Source organism: Eriocheir sinensis, chromosome 39 (assembly GCF_024679095.1).
Source record: "Eriocheir sinensis breed Jianghai 21 chromosome 39, ASM2467909v1, whole genome shotgun sequence".
NCBI classification, from domain to species: domain Eukaryota; kingdom Metazoa; phylum Arthropoda; class Malacostraca; order Decapoda; family Varunidae; genus Eriocheir; species Eriocheir sinensis.
In genome coordinates, this window is record NC_066547.1 from 9,890,652 (window position 1) to 9,910,570 (window position 19,919).

The 19,919-nt window shown below is 42.6% G+C and overlaps 1 protein-coding gene across 4 annotated transcripts in view; it reads left to right on the top strand.

Annotated features, from left to right (window-relative positions):
• LOC127008969 (facilitated trehalose transporter Tret1-like) overlaps positions 1 to 19,919 on the top strand; it is a 48,195-nt gene that overhangs the window by 21,207 nt on the left and 7,069 nt on the right. The window contains exons 1-2 of one of the 4 annotated variants that reach the window (XM_050881514.1): positions 4,756 to 5,039; positions 18,776 to 18,868. The exons of 1 other annotated variant lie outside the window; for it this stretch is intronic. In XM_050881514.1, coding sequence (XP_050737471.1) covers positions 18,776 to 18,868 — 93 coding nt within the window. In that variant the 5' untranslated portion in view covers positions 4,756 to 5,039. Of the gene's footprint in view, positions 1 to 4,755; positions 5,040 to 18,775; positions 18,869 to 19,919 lie in introns of those variants that run through there. 2 more of the 4 variants (XM_050881515.1, XM_050881517.1) reach the window with 2 other exon arrangements.

The window sequence follows — 19,919 nt, forward strand, 5'->3', positions numbered from 1 at the left end:
ATTACTGTATTTGCATATGTCTTCTGCGTGGCTTAAAAAAAATGAGGTCGTTGGCGGAATGGTCCTCTATATCTATATACACGAAGGCGCAAAACAGGGCCCATATAGTAAAAATAGTAGTAGTAATAGCTTATTGTTGATATTATAACAGTATGAAAATAATTAAATACATGCACATACAGCTTACACGTTGTTACATTTATTAAAAAAAAAAATTATATCACAGTTTCTCAAAAGTAAGTTATTTAAGTGCTGTTTTAGTTAGTATAAATTATAATAATATGAAGCGTGGCGACATTAGTGCAGTGGCGACTATTTTAGTGTTGTCGACTGTATCATTGGTTACTGTATCTAAAAAAAATGTAATAATGCACCAAGTTTGGAGTCTGGTTACTCTGGTAGTGTGATTCTAAACATAAAATTATAATTCACGTTGCGGAAGTGTTTTAGGGAGCTTTAATAAGGAGTAAAACTGTATTTGATAATGACTTGTATTTGTAATCCCGTTGCAAAGAGTCATGTAAACAACACTTTGGTCGAGAAGCGGGCGGCGGCTGGGGTGAGTAGCCGGGCCCTGCTTGTATTATATTCTTGCCATTTACTCCTTCCCAGACTGATTCATGTTATATTGACGCCATCACGGGTAGTACCAACTTCGTTACTATATATGGAAGTGCTAAGATATGCCATGGAAGGCGTCCAGTGATTGATAATCGGAAGAATAGTCCCATTGTAGTGTTTCCTAAATAAAACCGACCTAATTAGTATTGCACTATTTTGGCCATTAGATTAATTAGACTATAGTTTGTGGTGTATGCAATGGGAGTTGGAAAGGGGGCCTCCCACCAGAGTAGGCCCCAGGCCTCCCACCAGCTTAATCCGGCCCTGGGCAAGTCACCTGGGGAGAGGATATTGATTTTCTTGCTTGGTGGCGAGGTGCATATAGTTTGTACTGAGGGATTTGCTTAGGGTTGTATTTTAGTTTGTATCCATTGTATATTTTCATGTCCTTTGAAATAGTCACTTTTACACTTTTTAACCAATAATGCCTCAGTGCCTTTCCCACTTAATTAACACAAGGTCATTAATTACTAACTTTGGCACCCCCTCCCGGATCCGCCACTGAACAGTTGCATACATCAGCACACATTTTAAAAGTTTCTTAAGTACACATGTGAAGCTCGTTAAAATATGTCGTAAAACATATGTTTCATTTATCTAGATGATAACAAAATTGCTTGAATATCCAAGAAATCAATACTTTAGCCAATCATGAACTCTTCAGCAGCTTTTTATGAATTATTATTATTCTTAAAAGGAGGAAAACTCAAACCTTCAGAGTTTACCATGAAACAACAATTTTCTATGAGTATTTGTAAAACAGTCTTAACCGTAGACTTGAGCAAACCTGAACACTCCTATTCCTGCGTCCTGCCCAGTCACCTGTCTCTTTGAAGTGTGACTGTGTCCTCTGCCGCCCCACCTGGCCGTACGTGGGGGACTGCGGCGGGTGGCGGTCGCTGTAGGTGTCGGGGGTGTCGAGGCAGTCCCGCGGGGTGAGGGTGTGGAGGGACAGACCGTACTCAAGAGTACCTTCCGAGCTCCCCACGCTAAGTACACGACACGGGCACTCAGGGAAGGGAGAAGGGAAGGGAGGCGAGAGAGAAGGCCGGAAGAAAGGATAGGTAGGAGAATGAGGAGAAAAGAGAGACAAAGGCACAAATGGATGAAGATAAACAAGAGCAGAGGAAACAAGAACACAGAGGGCAATGCCGAGCACAGGACAGTAAGAAAGTAACTGACATGAAGACAAATAGACATACATATATGGGAAGCTTAATGCGTAGACATACAAAGATAATGGGAACACTCCAGCAAGTAATCATTTATACATTAATTAGGAGATAAATCAGTAAAACGAAGAGAAACTTTTCACCAAGATTCAGGGCAAAGAATTCCCGCTTTAAGATCGTAATATTATCTTCAATGAACAACTTTCTGCCAATGTATATCTTGTTAACAAAAACTAATGAAACCTGAAACCTTGAGGGTGATAATGTAACTGACTTAACTACTGCTATTTGTATATAAAAAAAATACAACAAAACGAATGAATGAATGACGAATGAATAAATAAGTAAATGAAGGAGAAGAACGGGAATACTGTAGAAATATAAAAAGGAAGAGGAGGAGGAGGGGGAAGAAAATGAAGAAGAAGAAGAAGAACGAGGAAGGCAAAGATAAAGAAACATTGAGCTCAGTAATGGCGGTGCGGACACTTTTAGCTAATGAAGAGCTGCGAAGAGATAATGAGGCGATGAGTCGGATGAGGTTCGCTAAGGAGACATAAAAGGGACCTAAAGCTGAGGTTTCGCTCGGCCGCACATTGAAACAGAGATGCGAGGAAGGGGGAAAAAAATATATACTCGTGGATAAAAGAAAAGAGAGAGAGAGAGAGAGAGAGAGAGAGAGAGAGAGAGAGAGAGAGAGAGAGAGAGAGAGAGAGAGACGTCCGAATCATGAAAAAATATTTAAAGATGATATGAATAAAGTCGTCTTTAGAGGAATAAAAGCCAAATGAAAAGGAAAAAAAAAAGGGAGTTCAAATAATACGTGATTATGTTAGGGAAATGTGATGGATAAAGAAGAGAGAGATTTACACAAATTTACATAATATTCAAATGTATCAAACTTACTATATACTCAGCGAACCTTTAAATCAGTAAAAACAAATAAAGCAAAATATAACTGAATAACGAATGTCTCTAAGCGTCAAAACACAAATCAAAAGAAGAAAATAAAGGATAGGTGAATAGAGAGAAAGTGTAAGGAAAAGGAAGTAAAGACAGAGAGAGTAAGATGTGAAGAGAAGGAGGATATGGTAGATGGGGAGAAGTATCTCGGAACAGAAAAAGAAAGGTGTGTAAAGACAGATTCATGTTTGACAATCCCCATGAATCGTGTTGCCAGGGGGAGTGGGCTGATGTGTAGGAGGCGGTGTGTGTGCTTGAGTGTTTTCAAGGCTAACTGACCAGTCACAAGCCCAGTTAATAACGACATGACAGTGATGACATTAACCTTGATGTTGTCTGCCTAAAAATGAAGTTTGTAAATTCATAGACAGGGGTTACCACGAAAGCACAAACACATCCACCCAGTGAGCCCTATACCATGGAACGGACACTTGTATTATTCATAAATGGGAAGAAATATGGTTGAATACTAAAAGTGAGGCCCTTAATATAGGTTGATTTATATAGTAAAAATATAAAAAAAATATATATATATATATATACTATATATATATATATATATATATATATACTATATATATATATATATATATATAGTATATATATATATATATATATATATATAGTATATATATATATATTTGTCAAAGTGTATTATTCATAAATGGGAAGAAATATGGTTGAATACTAAAAAAAAATGTATAATAAGGCGCTTGATATAGGTTGATTTATATATTGAAATGATTATAAAATAGTAACATTTTTATTTAGATATCTTAAAGCGGTTTTCATACAAGTTAGTCAACATATTGAAGTGTTCATATATGAATTTTTATGCAGAAATATTAATGTTTGTGGCGTCAGGAAGGTTTTTCGAGGCGGCGCGTGGAAAGAGTCAGATTCGGCAAATGTTTGGCGCGAATTCTGGTCGACCTCGAGCGAAAACTACTGAAGCTAGGAAAGCGTGCTTGGTGGCAAATGAAAGCTATTTTAATACAGATTAATAATCAGAAAAAAATGGAGAGTATTATATAAATAAAAAAGTTATAAGCAAAAACCTAGCACGTGTCCAAATCGCGGCAAAAGGGCCGAAAAAACAGGCTATTTTGTGACGGCTCGACGACGAACTTGGAATCGAGCTATCAAAACATCCTTCGAGTTGGTCCAACTACATTGCCAAGAGGGGCTACATGCCAAATTACAGCATTCTAGAGGCAATAGCAAGGCCACACTAGACAAAAACGGCAAAGTGTCTGGAGTTCGTCAAAATCGCTCTCGACAGGGTTTACGTTTCGAGCTCTAGCGACGAAACTACTGGGAGTAGGGAAATGTTATGCACCAAATTGGAAAACATATTGGCAGGGACATATTCTTTGTTTAATAAGTGTTTTGAAATTATCAAACAATGAGTGGGTTTCAAGGTTGGGAACTCAAAAATAGTTTTTTTCCGAGTAGTATTTTGCACATTTATTCGATGTTCGACCTTTTCGAGTCTGTTTTCGAGCCCGGTCGCTAATTAAAATATATAGCCCTTTCATTTTGTCGTCGATTGATATCAAAAACTTTACTGTAGCCCCAGAAATAAGGGAGTTATGGCGATTCGCACCAAAGCGGTTGAATTTCGAAAATTCGCGGCTTAATGACAAGGGCCCCGCAAAATCAAAAGAGTAAGCCCTCCATTACTTGAGATGTCATTGATCCACCCAATCACATACTTTCACTTTCTCTCTCTCTCTCTCTCTCTCTCTCTCTCTCTCTCTCTCTCTCTTCCCTGGAGCTCCCAGATATCTCGCTAACACACTCCACACACGGACTACTATCACTAGCCGGCGTTATTGCTGGCTCCTCGTGTATGATTCCTTCCGTCTAAGAGCACTTCAGTACCGAGATAACTCCAAAAATGACCAAGAAATAGGAAACTGTTGGACTCATCAAATCTGCCGCCACAACTGCCGATGTTCCAATAACGTCTGCCCAGTGGTCAAGACCAATGCACACCTGCTGGCTTCCTTCCACCCGGCATAAACTACCACCTTGGCCTGGTATACTGCATCTGCACAACTATATTTTCTACCGCTCAGTGCTTTCTGCTTGATCATCATGGTGCATACAAGGAATAACGCAGGAAAAACCAAGCATGGCCATGACAGCCCTCCCCACCTTGGAGGAAGAACATTCTTCCTCAAAGCTCCACACCAGCCCTGCCCACGGGAGCACATCGACTACTAACATCCCTCAGCACTCTCAGTACCTAAAAGGAAGACACCAGCTCACTCTCCGAGGAAGGTAAATTTATCGTCTATTGCCCTATCTGGCAAAAAAGAGCAATTGATAGATCAGCTGCAGCTGCAAAGTATTACGCATTTCAGCAGCTGTGGTACCGCGATTTTCTGGATTTTCTTGGTAACGAAGTGTTGATCATTATTATACTTTGCCACAGTTTATTTGACACCTTGCGCGAATTTCTGACTGCATAGTGCATTACCAGAAGTGTATGAGTAAGCTACATACTCTTGACAGTTGAAAGAAATTCCCGATATCCAGAGACAGTATTCGGACACAGTCATCACTACGTCACTCCCTAGACCCACCCATCTCTCCCCCCCTCCCTGTATGATCCCTCCTTCCCTCTATCACTCTTTACCCCCTCCCTCCATCAGCCTCTCCTTCTCTCTCTCTCTCTCTCTCTCTCTCTCTCTCTCTCTCTCTCTCTCTCTCTCTCTCTCTCTCTCTCTCTCTCTCTCTCTCCTTTTATCCACGAGTATATTATTTTTTTCCTCCTCCGCATCTCTGTTTCAGTCAAGTGATAACGCTAGAAAGTATAGACAATTTACAGTTTCACCCAACCAACGATTTTGTCACGTGGTTCATGTTTTTGTGGTGACAAATGTAATGAATTGCATGATTTTCTACCTCATTTCCGTCGCAAATGTCTACTTTTCGAGTTATGCCTCTTTTCAAGTTATGCCTATCCCATGCCCTCAACGATCTTGCTGGAGCTGTGGGAACACGTGCTTTTTGGGTGCGGGAGCAGGAAATCGAGTAATGTGCGGTGGCTGAACTGGTAGCGCACTGGGCCCACATGCACCACGTGATGGACGACGCGGGTTCGAATCCCCACGCTACCACCTCGGATTTTTCAGTCACCGCCGAGTGGCTTAAAACTACCCACATGCTGTCCTGAAGACCACCCATCAACCCGGACTCTAGAGGAAGCCGTCCAAGCGAATCAAGAACGAGTTCCGGGGGGCAGTGTGAGCCAATGCAAGATGGCGTCACTATAAACACTCGCCTGCGCCAGAACGGGCTGGGCCGACCATCAGGCCCCACCTGGAAGAAGCCTTGGGCCGACCATCAGGCCCCACCGGGAAGATGCCTACCGGCGCAATAGGCAGCAACGTAAAAAAAAAAAAAAAAAAAAAAAAGAGGTAGAGAAATCAACAGAATCACATTAGAACACCAGTGAAAAGGTATACTACTAACGGTTTCAGGGGCCGTGTGTTTTTCGCAAATAAAACTTTAACAAAGCGTCGTACAAGGATGTTATTTTGGCAGTGGATGTTTGAGACCCCGACCTAATGGGCAAAAACATGATTTGGTGTCACATGTGGATAATAAAGCACTTATAGGAGTAAATTTAGGGTGAACTTGGCCAAAAGTTAAAGGCACTGTGGGCGAGGCTAGCCCCGCCAACGACAAAGGTGTTGTTGGGTAGTTGGGTGGGGATGACTGCGTGAGGAAGGAAAGGTTGGGTATGGGGGAGGTTGGTGAACCAATAAGGGATGAAACCAGAAACTACTGCTCGCTTACATACATGCAGCATGTACTACCAATAGTCACATTTTCCATGTAAAGGATAAGTAATTTCCTTCGAGTAAAACTGTTTCTCCCCAATTGATAGTCCATATAAGGAACATCCATAAAATATTGATCCATTAAATATTGATACGGTGTGTGTGTGTGTGTGTGTGTGTGAAGCAGTAAGAAACAATTGCTGGTTGGATGGATGATTACTCATACGTCAGAGCTAAACGTCACATCAACGTCACGAGATGAGCTGGGCGGGGCTTTTAGCCAAGTTTACCCAAAATTTACTCCTATAAGTGCTTCATTATCCACATGTGACACCAAAATATATTTTTGCCCATTAAGTCGGGGTCTCAAACATCCACTGCCAAAATAACATCCTTGTCCAACGCTTTGCTAAAGTTTTATTTGCGAAAAACAGGGGAAAAAGGCCCCTGAAACCGTTAGTATTAGTGGGAGCGGCGAAAGAGGTAAGCAGTGTTGCCAACGATCCGCTACGGGTGAGCAGTGATACCAACGATCCGCTGCGCAAGCGCCTGCAGGGAAGTGAGCAGCGTTGCCAACGATCCGCGATCCGCTATAATTTAGCAAAAATACCTGCGGGCACGGGGAGGTGAGCAGCATTGTCATTTCTTTTTTTAACAGCACAGGAAACAGCTCAGAGGCAAAAAAAGGGAAACAATAATTTAAAAAATACCGCTAATCACTGCTCCTGTAAAAAGGGTTCAGAAGAATGGCCAGCGGGTGCAATATATATTCCGTCCAGTAAGGTCCCTTTCACACGAGGGGTTTCTGCCGCTCCGGCGAGCGGCAGCCGCATGGCACCTGGACATCTACGGTCAAGTGCGGTGTCTGCTGCATCCGCTTCGGTATCTCCTTCAGTCATATTTGTAATCCTCTTTTGAGGGATCCCACAAACTTTCAATCTCGGAGATCAGCAGCTCCGTGTCATGATAATTTTTAGTTAGCCATAACCCTGAAATTTATATGCAGATGTTTGTTGTACAGAGGTATACAGAATTAATATGTAAGACACTTACATTTTCAATATACATTAATTGAAAGTTCATAAGATGGAAAATATAGTGCATACCAGCTTTTCCAATGATGCAAGGTGGTCGCGTGCCTTTCCTCCCAGTGTTGACAGACAACTGCCGCACGCGGCAAACACCGCATGTGTGAACGCGCCCATAGCAACACATGACCACCGAAACCGCTGTGCGGCATTTCTGCCGCTGCGGTCTTGCTGGCAGTCCGGCAGGGTGCGGCTGCCGGAGCGGCAGTCCTGCCGCTCCGGCTTCGTGTGAACGCACCCATAGGAGTCAATGTAAAGCTAAACCGTCCGGCACTTGCCGCACCGGCAGAAACCGCTCGTGTGAAAGGGGCCTAAAGGTTAGGAGGGGGTTCGAGGGGTGCGAAGCCTCCCTCAGTTAGTTAGGTCGTAAAGTTCGGTTGGAATAATTTAAATATGCTCCCCACCAGAACCCCCCGAATTATCACGGGTCCCCCAAGATCGTTATAATGTGTGTGTGTGTGGGGGGGGGGGGGGTCGAGGGGGCTCAGTTAGAGGTTAGGTTATGTAAAGTTGGGTTGGGGTAGTTTAAATATATTCGACATTCGGTGTTAGACTAGGCCAATTCCTGAGATATACTTCTTACAAAAGTCCTGTAGGCATTTCTGGGGAAAAGCAAACAAACACCGGTTTTACCATAACATGGGTATGCTGAATCCGAATATGGTGTTTGCCAAGCTGGCAAATGCCTCCTTCATGATCAAAAATGAGAAATTCAAAATGGCCGCCATATAAATGCTGTGCCGCTAATATCTCGGGTTCTAAGCTACATAGGAACATGATCTTGGTGTCTATACCCATGTTTTGATGGTCGAGGAATGCGATGAACACACAATTAGGTTCGTCAGACTTTTCTGTTCTGCTAGAATACGTTTATCTTACTGCGGTTGTCAAAAAATCCAAAATGGCCGCCTCCAAAATGTTGTGCTGCATATATCTGGTTCTAAGCTAAATAGGAACATGATTTTGGTGTCTATACCCATGTTTTGATGGTCGAGGAATCCGATGAACACATCATTGGGTTCACCACACTTGTCATTTTGCTGGAATTTATTATAGACGTATCTTGGAAATGCTTGTGGTCTTATGACGAACTGTACTTATATGAAATTGTATTATAGATAAAATAATCACCTATGACATAATGTTTTATTGTTCGATCGATTCTTTTACATCAAAACCAAAAAACTTAAAAATGGACTGGTCAAATCATTAATGGTTTCTACACAAATCACTGTTACTGCATTTGCAAGCACCAGTGCACAGCAAGTTACTTTTTCTGCAACTGCATCGTTGAGTTCCACAGTTTTTCACACAACCCACGACACCAGTTCAGCACAACTATCTGGGACGGACGGGAGAGATGTAAGCTGTGGTACGAGCTTTCCACCTTGAAGTGACCATCCACGACCATCCGGTGACGGTAGCTCAGGATCTTTGCTGCTTGCTCGACGCCATACCAAAGCCTGATAATGTGCTCTCTTTATATGGAACTTGAGAGAATCAGAAGTTGGTGGCAGTGTCTCCGGCGTCTTGCACTTGCAGAATAGCTTGGCACGTACTTCATCACAGGTATCCAGATCTGGCTGACCATATATTTTGCACATGAACTTCTCCGTTTTTCGGATGGTGCTGTCAGTAAGAGGATCCCGACCAAGATCGAGAAGAAGGTGGTGGTCCGTTAGGAATACTTTCCACGAAGTCTTCTTGCTATGCCCAGCAATGTATGAAACACTGTCACAGCCAGTCAATGAATGAAAGGCAACCATTGATTCAAGACCATCCTCACCGAAAGGTAAGTTCTCGCAGATGGTATGGACAGGTATGTATTTGCGTTTTTTGGCGGTTCCAGCTTTCATCCAGAGTTGTGTGCAAGACATTTGGTGGTAATGTGCAATGAGGAGTACAAGAATATCTGTGTCCCGAGCAGAAACAACGATTGTTTCAGCATCATTGTTGACACAGTGCAGGACGATCCGGGTGTCTGCCTCTTCATGGTGTGCTTGTAGTGGTGTAACATCAATCGATGGCCGAGATGACAATACCTCGTCGTATTTGTGTAATCCACCAGCCACAATAACAATTTTGTTGTGTGGAGCACTCCTTGCCAGTTCGTGTGATAAGAAGTTTGCCAGGTCGCTCTTATTTTCAGGAAGCGCCAGAAAATTTGACCAGTTGGCTGGTAGGGGTACGGATCTGTCCTCAATCACTCGTCGAATAGGTCGAGTTTCCTTTGAACGCTTTTGGCGCTTTTGATCCTTGATCGATGTGCTGTCGTATCGGTCAAATGTTACATCGACCCGCTGGAAGTGTGCAGCTGATTGCAGTACCGATTTCACGAAGGTGTCCGCCAGATCTCCGAAGGTTACAGCTCCCTGGGGTTTTCCGAGTGCAACAACTAGTGCCTGTCCATCAATGATCAAACTGGAATTACCCTCAACGGCTATCTCTGCTGGACATATGATACCAGACGTCAGGACATCGGCCAGTACAGATTTGTCGCCACTACGCAGAGAGTGGTTAGTTTCAGCCAGAGATATTGGCACGGGCATCAATTCGTGTTGCAGAACCTGGTGCAGGTTCACTCGTCTGCCAGATTCATATGCTGTTATGAGACGCTGCAGGATGCTTCTGTCGGCTTTTATTGTCTTCTCCTTAGCTTTAACATCCTTGTGTGCGATATAGAGTGATGCAAAGGTTGGGGCTTTCATTTTTGCCAATGGGTCATGGAATTTCATTTCTGTTGGAGCGTCTGGGTGATTCATCAACCTGTTCTCTACGAAGTGGTTCAGTTGCTCTTGTCAAAGCCTTTCGGCATGAAGGAGACTGTTTTGTATCTCATCAGTTGCCAAGTCTTTCGTTGCAATGTTACGCAAAAGGCCAACGGAGGTGGTGTCGCTGAACACTTTGAACTTTAGAAGAACATCCAAGATTTTGTCTTCATCTGATGTGTTTCGTCGTCTTCGTGCCATTGTGGACTCATTACGAGTAACTTGATCATCGAAGCCAAGTCCATACATGTCATAGGTTCGTGAAGCAATCTGAGCTCGTAGGTTGTAGGAGAGTGCCCAGCGACACAACGCTGATGTTGTCTTCGTAATACCGACGATGCCACCTCCTTTCTTTCCAGTGCTGTTCAACCATTCCTGGCTGTGGTCGGGATCCACTTGGCAGAATCTGTGATTGGATCTTTTGACAACAAAGTTCCCTTGTTGGAATTCCGTTTCAACCTCTGGTGGGAGTTGATTCATTTGAGCAAGGTAGATGCTGCCCCATCGAGCATAATTTGTGTGATCATAACGATAGAAGTATGGGAGCATCCTTCTGAATGAATAGACGTGGAGTTCCCAGAGACCATCCCTCTGAGCTCTAACAAAGAGAAGAAGAATTCCGACCATTTCCATGTATTGCCACCAGAATTGGAAATTCGGATCATCGTTGCTGTCCACAAAAGCTGTCATCAAGGACTGGAACCTGGTACTACACAGGATTGATACCAATTCGTCCATTTCATCTTTGTCTGGTGATTGCGATATTTCAAGTAGGTATTTCTTCAGATCATTGTCATGCAATTCCAAATATGCGTTGAGCTTTGGCAACAGTACTCGCCATAATGCTTGGAAGCAGAGTTTATGAGCACGTACTCCTTTCGAATAATCTTTTCCTGACATGGCATGTTCCGTAGTATTTGGACCCAAGATCCCACTTTCTGTGAAGACTTCAAACAAACCAGTATCCTCCATGTGCTGACCTAAGACCTTCAAAAAGTTCATTGTTGTATGGAGTCCACCCAGTCGCGGTATCAGGATGTCTTTGTATTCTGGGACCGTCCATTTCAGTTCCATCAGCTTAGAACCAAAGATATCGGCAGTACAATACTTTGATGGTGGCCATTTTGGATTTTTTTGACAACCGTAGTAGAAATATGAATTCTAGCAGTACAGAAAAGTTTGACGAACCCAATGATGTGTTCATCGGATTCCTTGACCATCAAAACATGGGTATAGACACCAAGATCATATTCCTATGTTGCTTAGAACCCGAGATATTTGCGGCACAACATTTTGACGTCGGCCATTTTAAATTTTGCAATTTTGAGCATGAAGGAGGCATTTGCCAGCTTGGCAAACACCATATTCGGATTCAGCATACCCATATTATGGTAAAACCGTTGTTTGTTTGCTTTTCCCCAAAAATGCCTACAGGGTTCTGCTTTGGGGAAAAGTGGCCTAGTCTATGTGGGCCATTGGAATACCCAGCGCGGGATGGAGTGGAGGGGGCGGCGGTGGGGGTGAAGCAGTAGTTGTAAAGAAATACCGTGTTTGGTGTTACGAAACTGCGGTCCATTCGAGGAACAAGATTTAGTGTTTGCCAGTCAGTTTAAAGATGGCCACGGTGTGTGCTGGTTGTACGGACAACTACTGGGAGTTTATTAAACAATTTTATCTGGACGACAAACCTGCACTAAACATCTTTTAAGAAGTCATGGTGTCCTTCCTTTAGAAGTACGGTGCCCAGACTGTAAACTTCCCTGTATTTATGGGGAGGAGGGGCAGCAGCAGCAGTAGCGCCACCAAAACCATCATCTGGCCAGGAAGGTAATGCCGTTGTTGTGGTTTTCATTTCCTGAACTTGGCGAAAGCAACGATTTTCTCATGTTCTTGATCTTTTTCAGGTGATACATGTAGTGAATTGAATGATGTTCTACCTCATTTCCGTCGAAAATCTCTACTTTTTATGTTATGCCTTTTCCGTCATCAATCGTCGCAAATGCATATTTTAGGTTGTTGAAAATAATTAATAGAAATCTCTAAGTTACTATTCCATCTATGAAAGTTATAAATCTTCAGCCAGGCTATTTCAATAACGATTTTCCCAGAAAAAAAAGTCACCCTTGTGCTATGTAGCGCTTCGTTGGCAATACTGCTCACCTTCCTGTGACCGCAGCTATTTTTGCTATGTAGCGAATCATTGGCAATCTTGCTCACCCGTAGGGAATCGTTCACATATAAGCCGAGCAGGGCGACTTGCACAAGAATCATTCGCAGGCAACAGCCCGATAAACTCCTCGGTGTTTATCTGGAAGAATGATGAAAAATGTAACGATTTACAAAGGAACTTGAAATTTCGTTGTTAAAGCCAAGTCCCATGGCTGTGTGGGTCACTGATGACTGGGTATAGGATCAGAATATCACCAAATTGGCTTTTCTCAACATATGGCTATTATATATCGTTAAATTGTACCTCAACTAAGCACACTCTGGTCAGTTTTTGTAATTTTGGCTTCAGCAATAAAAACTCACCTATATAGATAGCTTTTTGGCCATGTTGATTGAAGGGTGGAGCCGTGGAGGGCCGCTAGCTGCGAGCAGCAAAATATACGACTAAATATCCCGAGCTTGCCGCTCCGCTCCGCGCTGCACCACTCCGCTTGCGGTGTAAACAACTGAGCGTCTGTACATTCAAAACTATCTAAAAATGAATGCCGCTACTAACCGCTTTGCTCTGCTCTGCTCTGCATGTAGGGTGAACGAACTCTAATGGCCGCTTTCGCCGCCGCTGCCCAAACCGTAATGTTTGCCTTTTCACTGGTGTTTTAATAATTATGATTCTGTTGATTTCTCAACATCATTTGAAATGCATATTACTCGATTTCATGCTCCCCCACCCAAACACCCCGTGTTCCCACATGTCCCCCAAAATCGTTGAGGGCAGGGGATAGGCATAACTTGAAAATAGGCATAACTCGAAAAGTAGACATTTGCGACGGAAATTAGGTACAAAATCATGCAATTCACTACATTTATCACCAGAAAAACATGAACCACATGACAAAATCGTTGGTTGGGTGAAACTGTAAATTGACCGAATAGTAAAACTGCATAGTCGTGAGAGAAAACAATAATTTTAAGTGCTTGCATTACCCTTAAACCAAACTTACACGTCAACGAGAGCCTGACCCCCAAACGCCTTTCCCTTTTCAAAACTATCTGGAGTATCAGAAGGGTCAACCGAGATTAGTTCCAACAGTGTTACACGAAAGAGGGAAAAATTTAGATCAAACTAAGATGCATGGGGATCTTCGCTATTTTCGATTTTGAACAGATAATTGAAAAAATATGCCCAATTGTTGAGTTGTGTGTGGCTGCAAGTCTGTAGAAAAAGAAAAGAAAGAAGAACCTGCTCGACCCATATATAAATCAAGACAACAGGGAACTCCGTTGAATGCAGAAGCTCACCCACATCCAAGACCCAGACCTATGCCACTCTTTGACGTCACGGGTATGGGCGGAGTTTGGTACCTTGCCTGCGCGAGGGGGGGGCGGGGGGATGATTTTACTTGTCCGTAGACTATATTTACTTAGGGCTAGGCCACGCACCTTGCCGCACCCTCTCGGCGCCTCTCGCTTTCTCTCATGTGTGGGCCGTTTGCTGCCTTTAGGTGGGTTTGATTAGATGGTTGGATGGATTGGGGTCGTGTGGTGTTGGGATTGTTTCGTTATTGGGATGGTGACGGGGATTTTGTGTGGGTGCCGCGACACTTGGCAGCGTTGTATTCTAACTGTCAGGTGTCGTGGTGTTTGTGCGGGGTCTTTGTCATTGTCCTGGAGGCGGGATGGGCTTAGCACTATGTGACCTTGTTGGATTGTCCAGTTGTTTGATTGGATTCATTTGAGGGTGGTGGGGGCTGACGTGTGTGTGTGGGGGGGGGGACGGAGGGTGTTGAGGGGTGTGGCTGGGTGCGGGGCTTGGCTGGCCCCGCGCCCGCCGCTGCCCCGTCGGCCGGTTTCACGTGGAAGTGCTATGCAATCACTACTACCTCCATCATAACTGTTACCACTACTGCTTCTTAAGATTACTGCTACTATTACTACGACTGTTACTGCTTTTACTATGTCTACTTTTATTGCATCATCTATTCTACTTACACAATTGCTACTTTTCCCTCTATTTTCTATTCTATTTCATTCTTATTTTTATTATCATTATTACCATTATTACTACACTACTACAACTAGTAATATTACTACAAATGCTAATACTGAAGCGTTATTATTACTACCTCAGCTTCTATTGCTTCTACATTTTCTCCAATTTTCTTCTACCACTACTACTACTACTACTACTACTACCATTACCAATACCACTACTATTACTACTACTACTACCGTTACCAGTACCACTACACTACTACTACTACTACTACTACTACTACTACTACTACTTCCACCACTATTACTACTACTACTACTACTACTACTACGTACTACTACTATTTCCACCACCTCAAAATGTAGTGCATCGTGCCGCCAGTTGCAGGCTTACTAAAAATCAACTCAATCTTATTCTCATCACCCTCAATTGTGCGTAAGAACTCATTGCGGTCTAAGATGGTCTCTCTTATTTTTTCCTCGGTCTCCTCTTTATGCACATTGCATATCATGATCTTTGGTTTCATCTTACCAACACTCTTGGAACTAATTTTTGGGCTGCCTCATTGCTCATGTTCTCATCATCAAAGGTCATTATAATATTACCTCCATTAGTGAATCTTGAATCAGTAGTCTGAATGCCTTGTAATGCCTGGGAGACTTCACTTTTTAACTCAGTAGCATTTTTATCTTGCTCAGAGGCCTTAACAACAAGTAGATTCTTCTTAACTTTCCTCCTGCGTTTGGTGACATCAGCCCAGCTTGCAACCGCTGACTCTGCATAATCAGCGCTCTGCAACACCTCAGCAACCTCCCCAAGACCTTCTTTCACACTCAGCCTCGAGGAAGCTGATTTAGTAAGAGATGAGATATGAAGTTTCCAGTTGAGATTTTGAGTTAAGGATAGACCGAGGATGTTTAGTGTTGAGGAAGGTGATAGCTGGGTGTTGTCAAAGAATAGGGGATAGTTGTTTGGAAGATTGTGTCGAGTGGATAGGTGGAGAAACTGTGTTTTTGAGGCGTTGAAGGACACCAGGTTCTTCTTGCCCCAATCGGAAATAATAGTAAGGTCTGAGGCTAAGCGTTCTGCAGCCTCCAGCCTTGAGTCGTTAAGTTCCTGAAGGGTGGGTCTTCTATTAAAAGAAGTTGAGTAATGCAGAGTGGAATCATCGGCGTAGGAATGGATAGGACAGTTGGTTTTGGAAAGATCATCAATGAACAACAGAAAAAGAGTGGGAGATAGGACAGAACCCTGTGGGACACCACTGTTAATAGATTTAGGGGAAGAACAGTGACCGTCTACCACGGCAGAAATATAACAGTCAGAAAGGAAACTGGAGATAAAGGTACAGAGAGAAGGATAGAAACCGTAGGAGGGTAGTTTAGAAAGCAAAGATTTGTGCCAGACCCTATCAAAAGCTTTTGATATGTCCAGCGCAATAGCAAAAGTTTCACCGAAACGGCTAAGAGAGGATGACCAAGAGTCAGTTAAGAAGGCTAGGAGATCACCAGTAGAACGCCCCTTGCGGAACCCATACTGGCGATCAGATAGAAGGTCAGAAGTGGAAAGGTGCTTTTGAATCTTCCGGTTAAGGACTGATTCAAAAGCTTTAGATAGGCAAGAAAGTAAAGCTATAGGGCGGTAGTTTGAGGGATTGGAGCGGTCACCCTTCTTAGGCACAGGCTGTATGAAGGCATACTTCCAGCAAGAAGGAAAGGTAGATGCTGACAGGCAGAGGCGAAAGAGTTTGACCGGGCAGGGTGACCTGCCTGTGAAATCCTCACAAACGTAACACAAATCCTTCACACCCCTGGCTCTGATGGCAGCAGCCATGCTGACTCAGGACTCAGCACGGAGCCAGACAAAACACTCACTAACCTTTTCTTTAAAATTATTTATGCTCTCTATAACAAATGTTTTCCAATCAAAACAAAATATGTAACTGCTAAGAGACCTCAAAACACATGGCTCACAAATGAAATACCTAATTCAATCAAACATAAAAGTAATCTAAGATGTACAAATTAGGAACAATCTCACATACTGTCTACAAACATTACAGAAACAGCTCGACGCAAGTTATTCGATCTACTAAATCTAATAATTTTCGTCAAATATTCTCTAACTTTCGAAACAATACTAAGAAAATTTGGCAAACGATTAATGAGATGAAGGGTAATTCCTCCAATAAAAACATCATTAAGACTCTGCACTACAGTAATTCCATAATAAATAACCCAGCAGATATTTCGGAAGCTTTCAGTAACTATTTCTCCAGCATCGCACCAGAACTTAACAACAAACTTCCTTGGTCCAATAGAAACCCAAAAGACTATTTAAAAGGTAATTACCCGAACTCAATGGTAATACCTATTCTCTCCACCCATGAAATAAAAGCAATAATTAAGTCATTAAGTAATAAGAACGTTGGCATACATGATGTAGCAGTTTCTGTCGTCAAAAGAAATTCAGATCTATTATCTCTCCCTCTGACTATTCTTTTTAATCAGTCTGTTGCAACGGGAACTTTTGCTAAAATTACCCCTATTCACAGATCTGGACCTAATAATGATTCCAAAAACTATAGACCAATATCACAACTTTCAACATTCTCTAAGATATTTGAATCATTAATGAAATCACATTTAATGCAATACCTAGAAAATATGAATATTCTTAACCCTGCTTATATGGTTTCAGACGTAACACTTTTCAAGCCTTGAACATCTCTGCTGCTGTTTTTTTTACCGCTATTGATGATAAACTTTGTCCTATCCATCTTTAATGATTTTGTTAAACCATTCGACAAAAGTTAACCATAAAATTCTTCTAAATAAAATGCATTATTATGGTATCCGTGGCCCAATACCTTCATGGTTTAAATATTATCTAACAAACAGGCACCAACATACTGTCTTTAATGATGAAAAGTCATCCAATACCTCAATCATCCTTATACTGTCCAAACCATTTATGCAAGAGTTAACCAGCGTCTCCATTCTTTCATCTCCTACACTGTTAAACTCTGGAACAGTCTTCCTTCGTCTGTATTTCCTCCTGCCTATGACTTAACCTCCTTCAAGAAGAGTGTATCAAGACACCTCGCCATCGGAAATTGACCTCTCTATATGAGAGCAAAAGGTAGCGGGCTTTTTTTTAACTTTTTTTGTTGCCCTTAAGTTGCTCTCTGTGCTGTAAAAAAAAAAATACGGATAATCTACCCAGGCCCGTGACAGTGGTTAACGAACAAATGAACACACACACGCACGCACGCACGCACACACACACGCACGCATCGTCTGGGTCATTTAGTCTCGTCGTCCGGGATAGAGATGAGATAAAGTCAGGCGAGCAGCGGACAGGCTCCCTCCCTGTCGCAACGATTGGTTAGTGAGGGATCGCGGCTGTGAGAGTGAGCTGTGAGTGTTAGCAGCGAGAGGGGAGAACATCACCGAACCTCAGGACATCCCCCATCCCTTCAACCCCCTATAGACTCGTCCCCCCCACCCACGTACACACCGCAGGGTAAATGACCAACACACACCAATGCAAGCAAGAGAAGGGGTCATTTTGGACTTTTGGGGGCAGGAAATTGTAGGAAAGTTTGTGTTGTGTCAAGATTTTTTTTTGTGTGTATTTCTCGTCCCCCTCTCGGTGCACACACGAGTTTTTTTCCCTACAGTGTATGCTGGGAAGTGACTTTTTTCTATATAAGGTGTGGTATGTACTATGTGTTTTTACTTCTATCTGGTGCCCTGAAAATGTGACTTCGACTGTTTTATATTTCTATGTGTTGAGAAGAGAGTACATCAAGTTTGCCTGCTGCGGTGAAGTGAGGTAATAAAGACAGTGTGCACCTTGTCTGTACGTCAACTCTCCACTTCTCTGGTATTCAGTAAGAAGCGTGCCAATGAAAAGCACTCAGGCATATTTAATGAGACCTTCCCGCTAACGTAGAGTCATGGTTATGTTCAAGGTCTAAATTAGATCTTGGTTATGTTAAGGTGGAGAGTGAAAACGCGTAAAATGAACCTTGGCAATATGATCAAGGAAGTGAAAATGTATACTGAAAATAAGATGATGAGGTCTCTGCTGAATTTCAAAAGTTAAACAAGGAAACAAAAATAAATGTCAATCTAATCTCTCTCTCTCTCTCTCTCTCTCTCTCTCTCTCTCTCTCTCTCTCTCTCTCTCTCTCTCTCTCTTCCAGATGGAGGTCACAAACACTGAGGGGGGGCCAGTTTGCTGCAGCTGGGGGTCCCTTGCCCGGCAGGTGGGTCAAACAGGTGTTCCACTACGGCAGGTAAAGGTTTAACTGTGTATTATTGTGTGATAATTAAAGGGAGTATTGACAGACGATTCCACCTCTCACATCAACTATTTCCAAAGACCAAAAAGGAGATTAATCAGGTTTTCATAAAGCTTTTCTCAGGTTCATGGTACAGTCGACGATAGAGAGTAGTGTCACGGTTTTCAGAATGTTTAGCCTGGTGGCGGTATCTGGCAACTATACCACGGTGACGCATTCACTGGCGATGTTAATAACGCGTTTCAGTGTGTACCGTGTGTGTGTGACCGTGAAATTATAATATTGTATAATATTATATTATATTATAATATAATGTAGTTAGAAATATACCAGATTACATGAATTCAATTTAGAAATGCGATAATGAATGTCTTCTACATGATGATGATGATGACGAGGTAAAACATCACGAACAGTCTGAAACACTTTTTCTTATTAAACTTTGAAAATCCCGTGTGCAATGCTGTCCTTCACAGAGGCAGGCAGTGACTAATGCTCCTTACCATCAAACAGCAAGTAGGCTTGAGGGTCTGTTTAACTCGCAGCCTTGATTCCCGTCACTATAAAGCCTCAAAGACAATTCAGATCATCAAAAATCTAAAATTATTTATCCGTGAAGATTACGTAATATCTAAGTATAAATACGTGTGTGTGTGTGTGTGTGTGTGTGTGTGTGTGTGTGTGTGTGTGTGTGTGTGTCGCTGACTAGCTGACCCCTTGTCGCTGAGGGACATGTGTCCCGTCCCCACCCAGCCTCTCGCCCTCTCTCTCTCCTATTTTTTTAGGTATTAAAAATTATACGTTTCCACAGCCACTGACGTGACAGCTCAACTGCAGTGCCTGCGGACATAAGGGCTTTAATAGAATACCGCTGCTCCAGCCAAGGCCCGCGGTCGACGGCGCCATCATGTGAACGTTTATAGCCTATTATTACGTATAAAATTTTGTATAAAGAACAAGATCTCGGCTGTCAGGAATTTTTTGTTTTTGGTTTAAGGGCATAACAATCTGCCCTAATAAGTGCAGTATATTTTTAAATGTATCA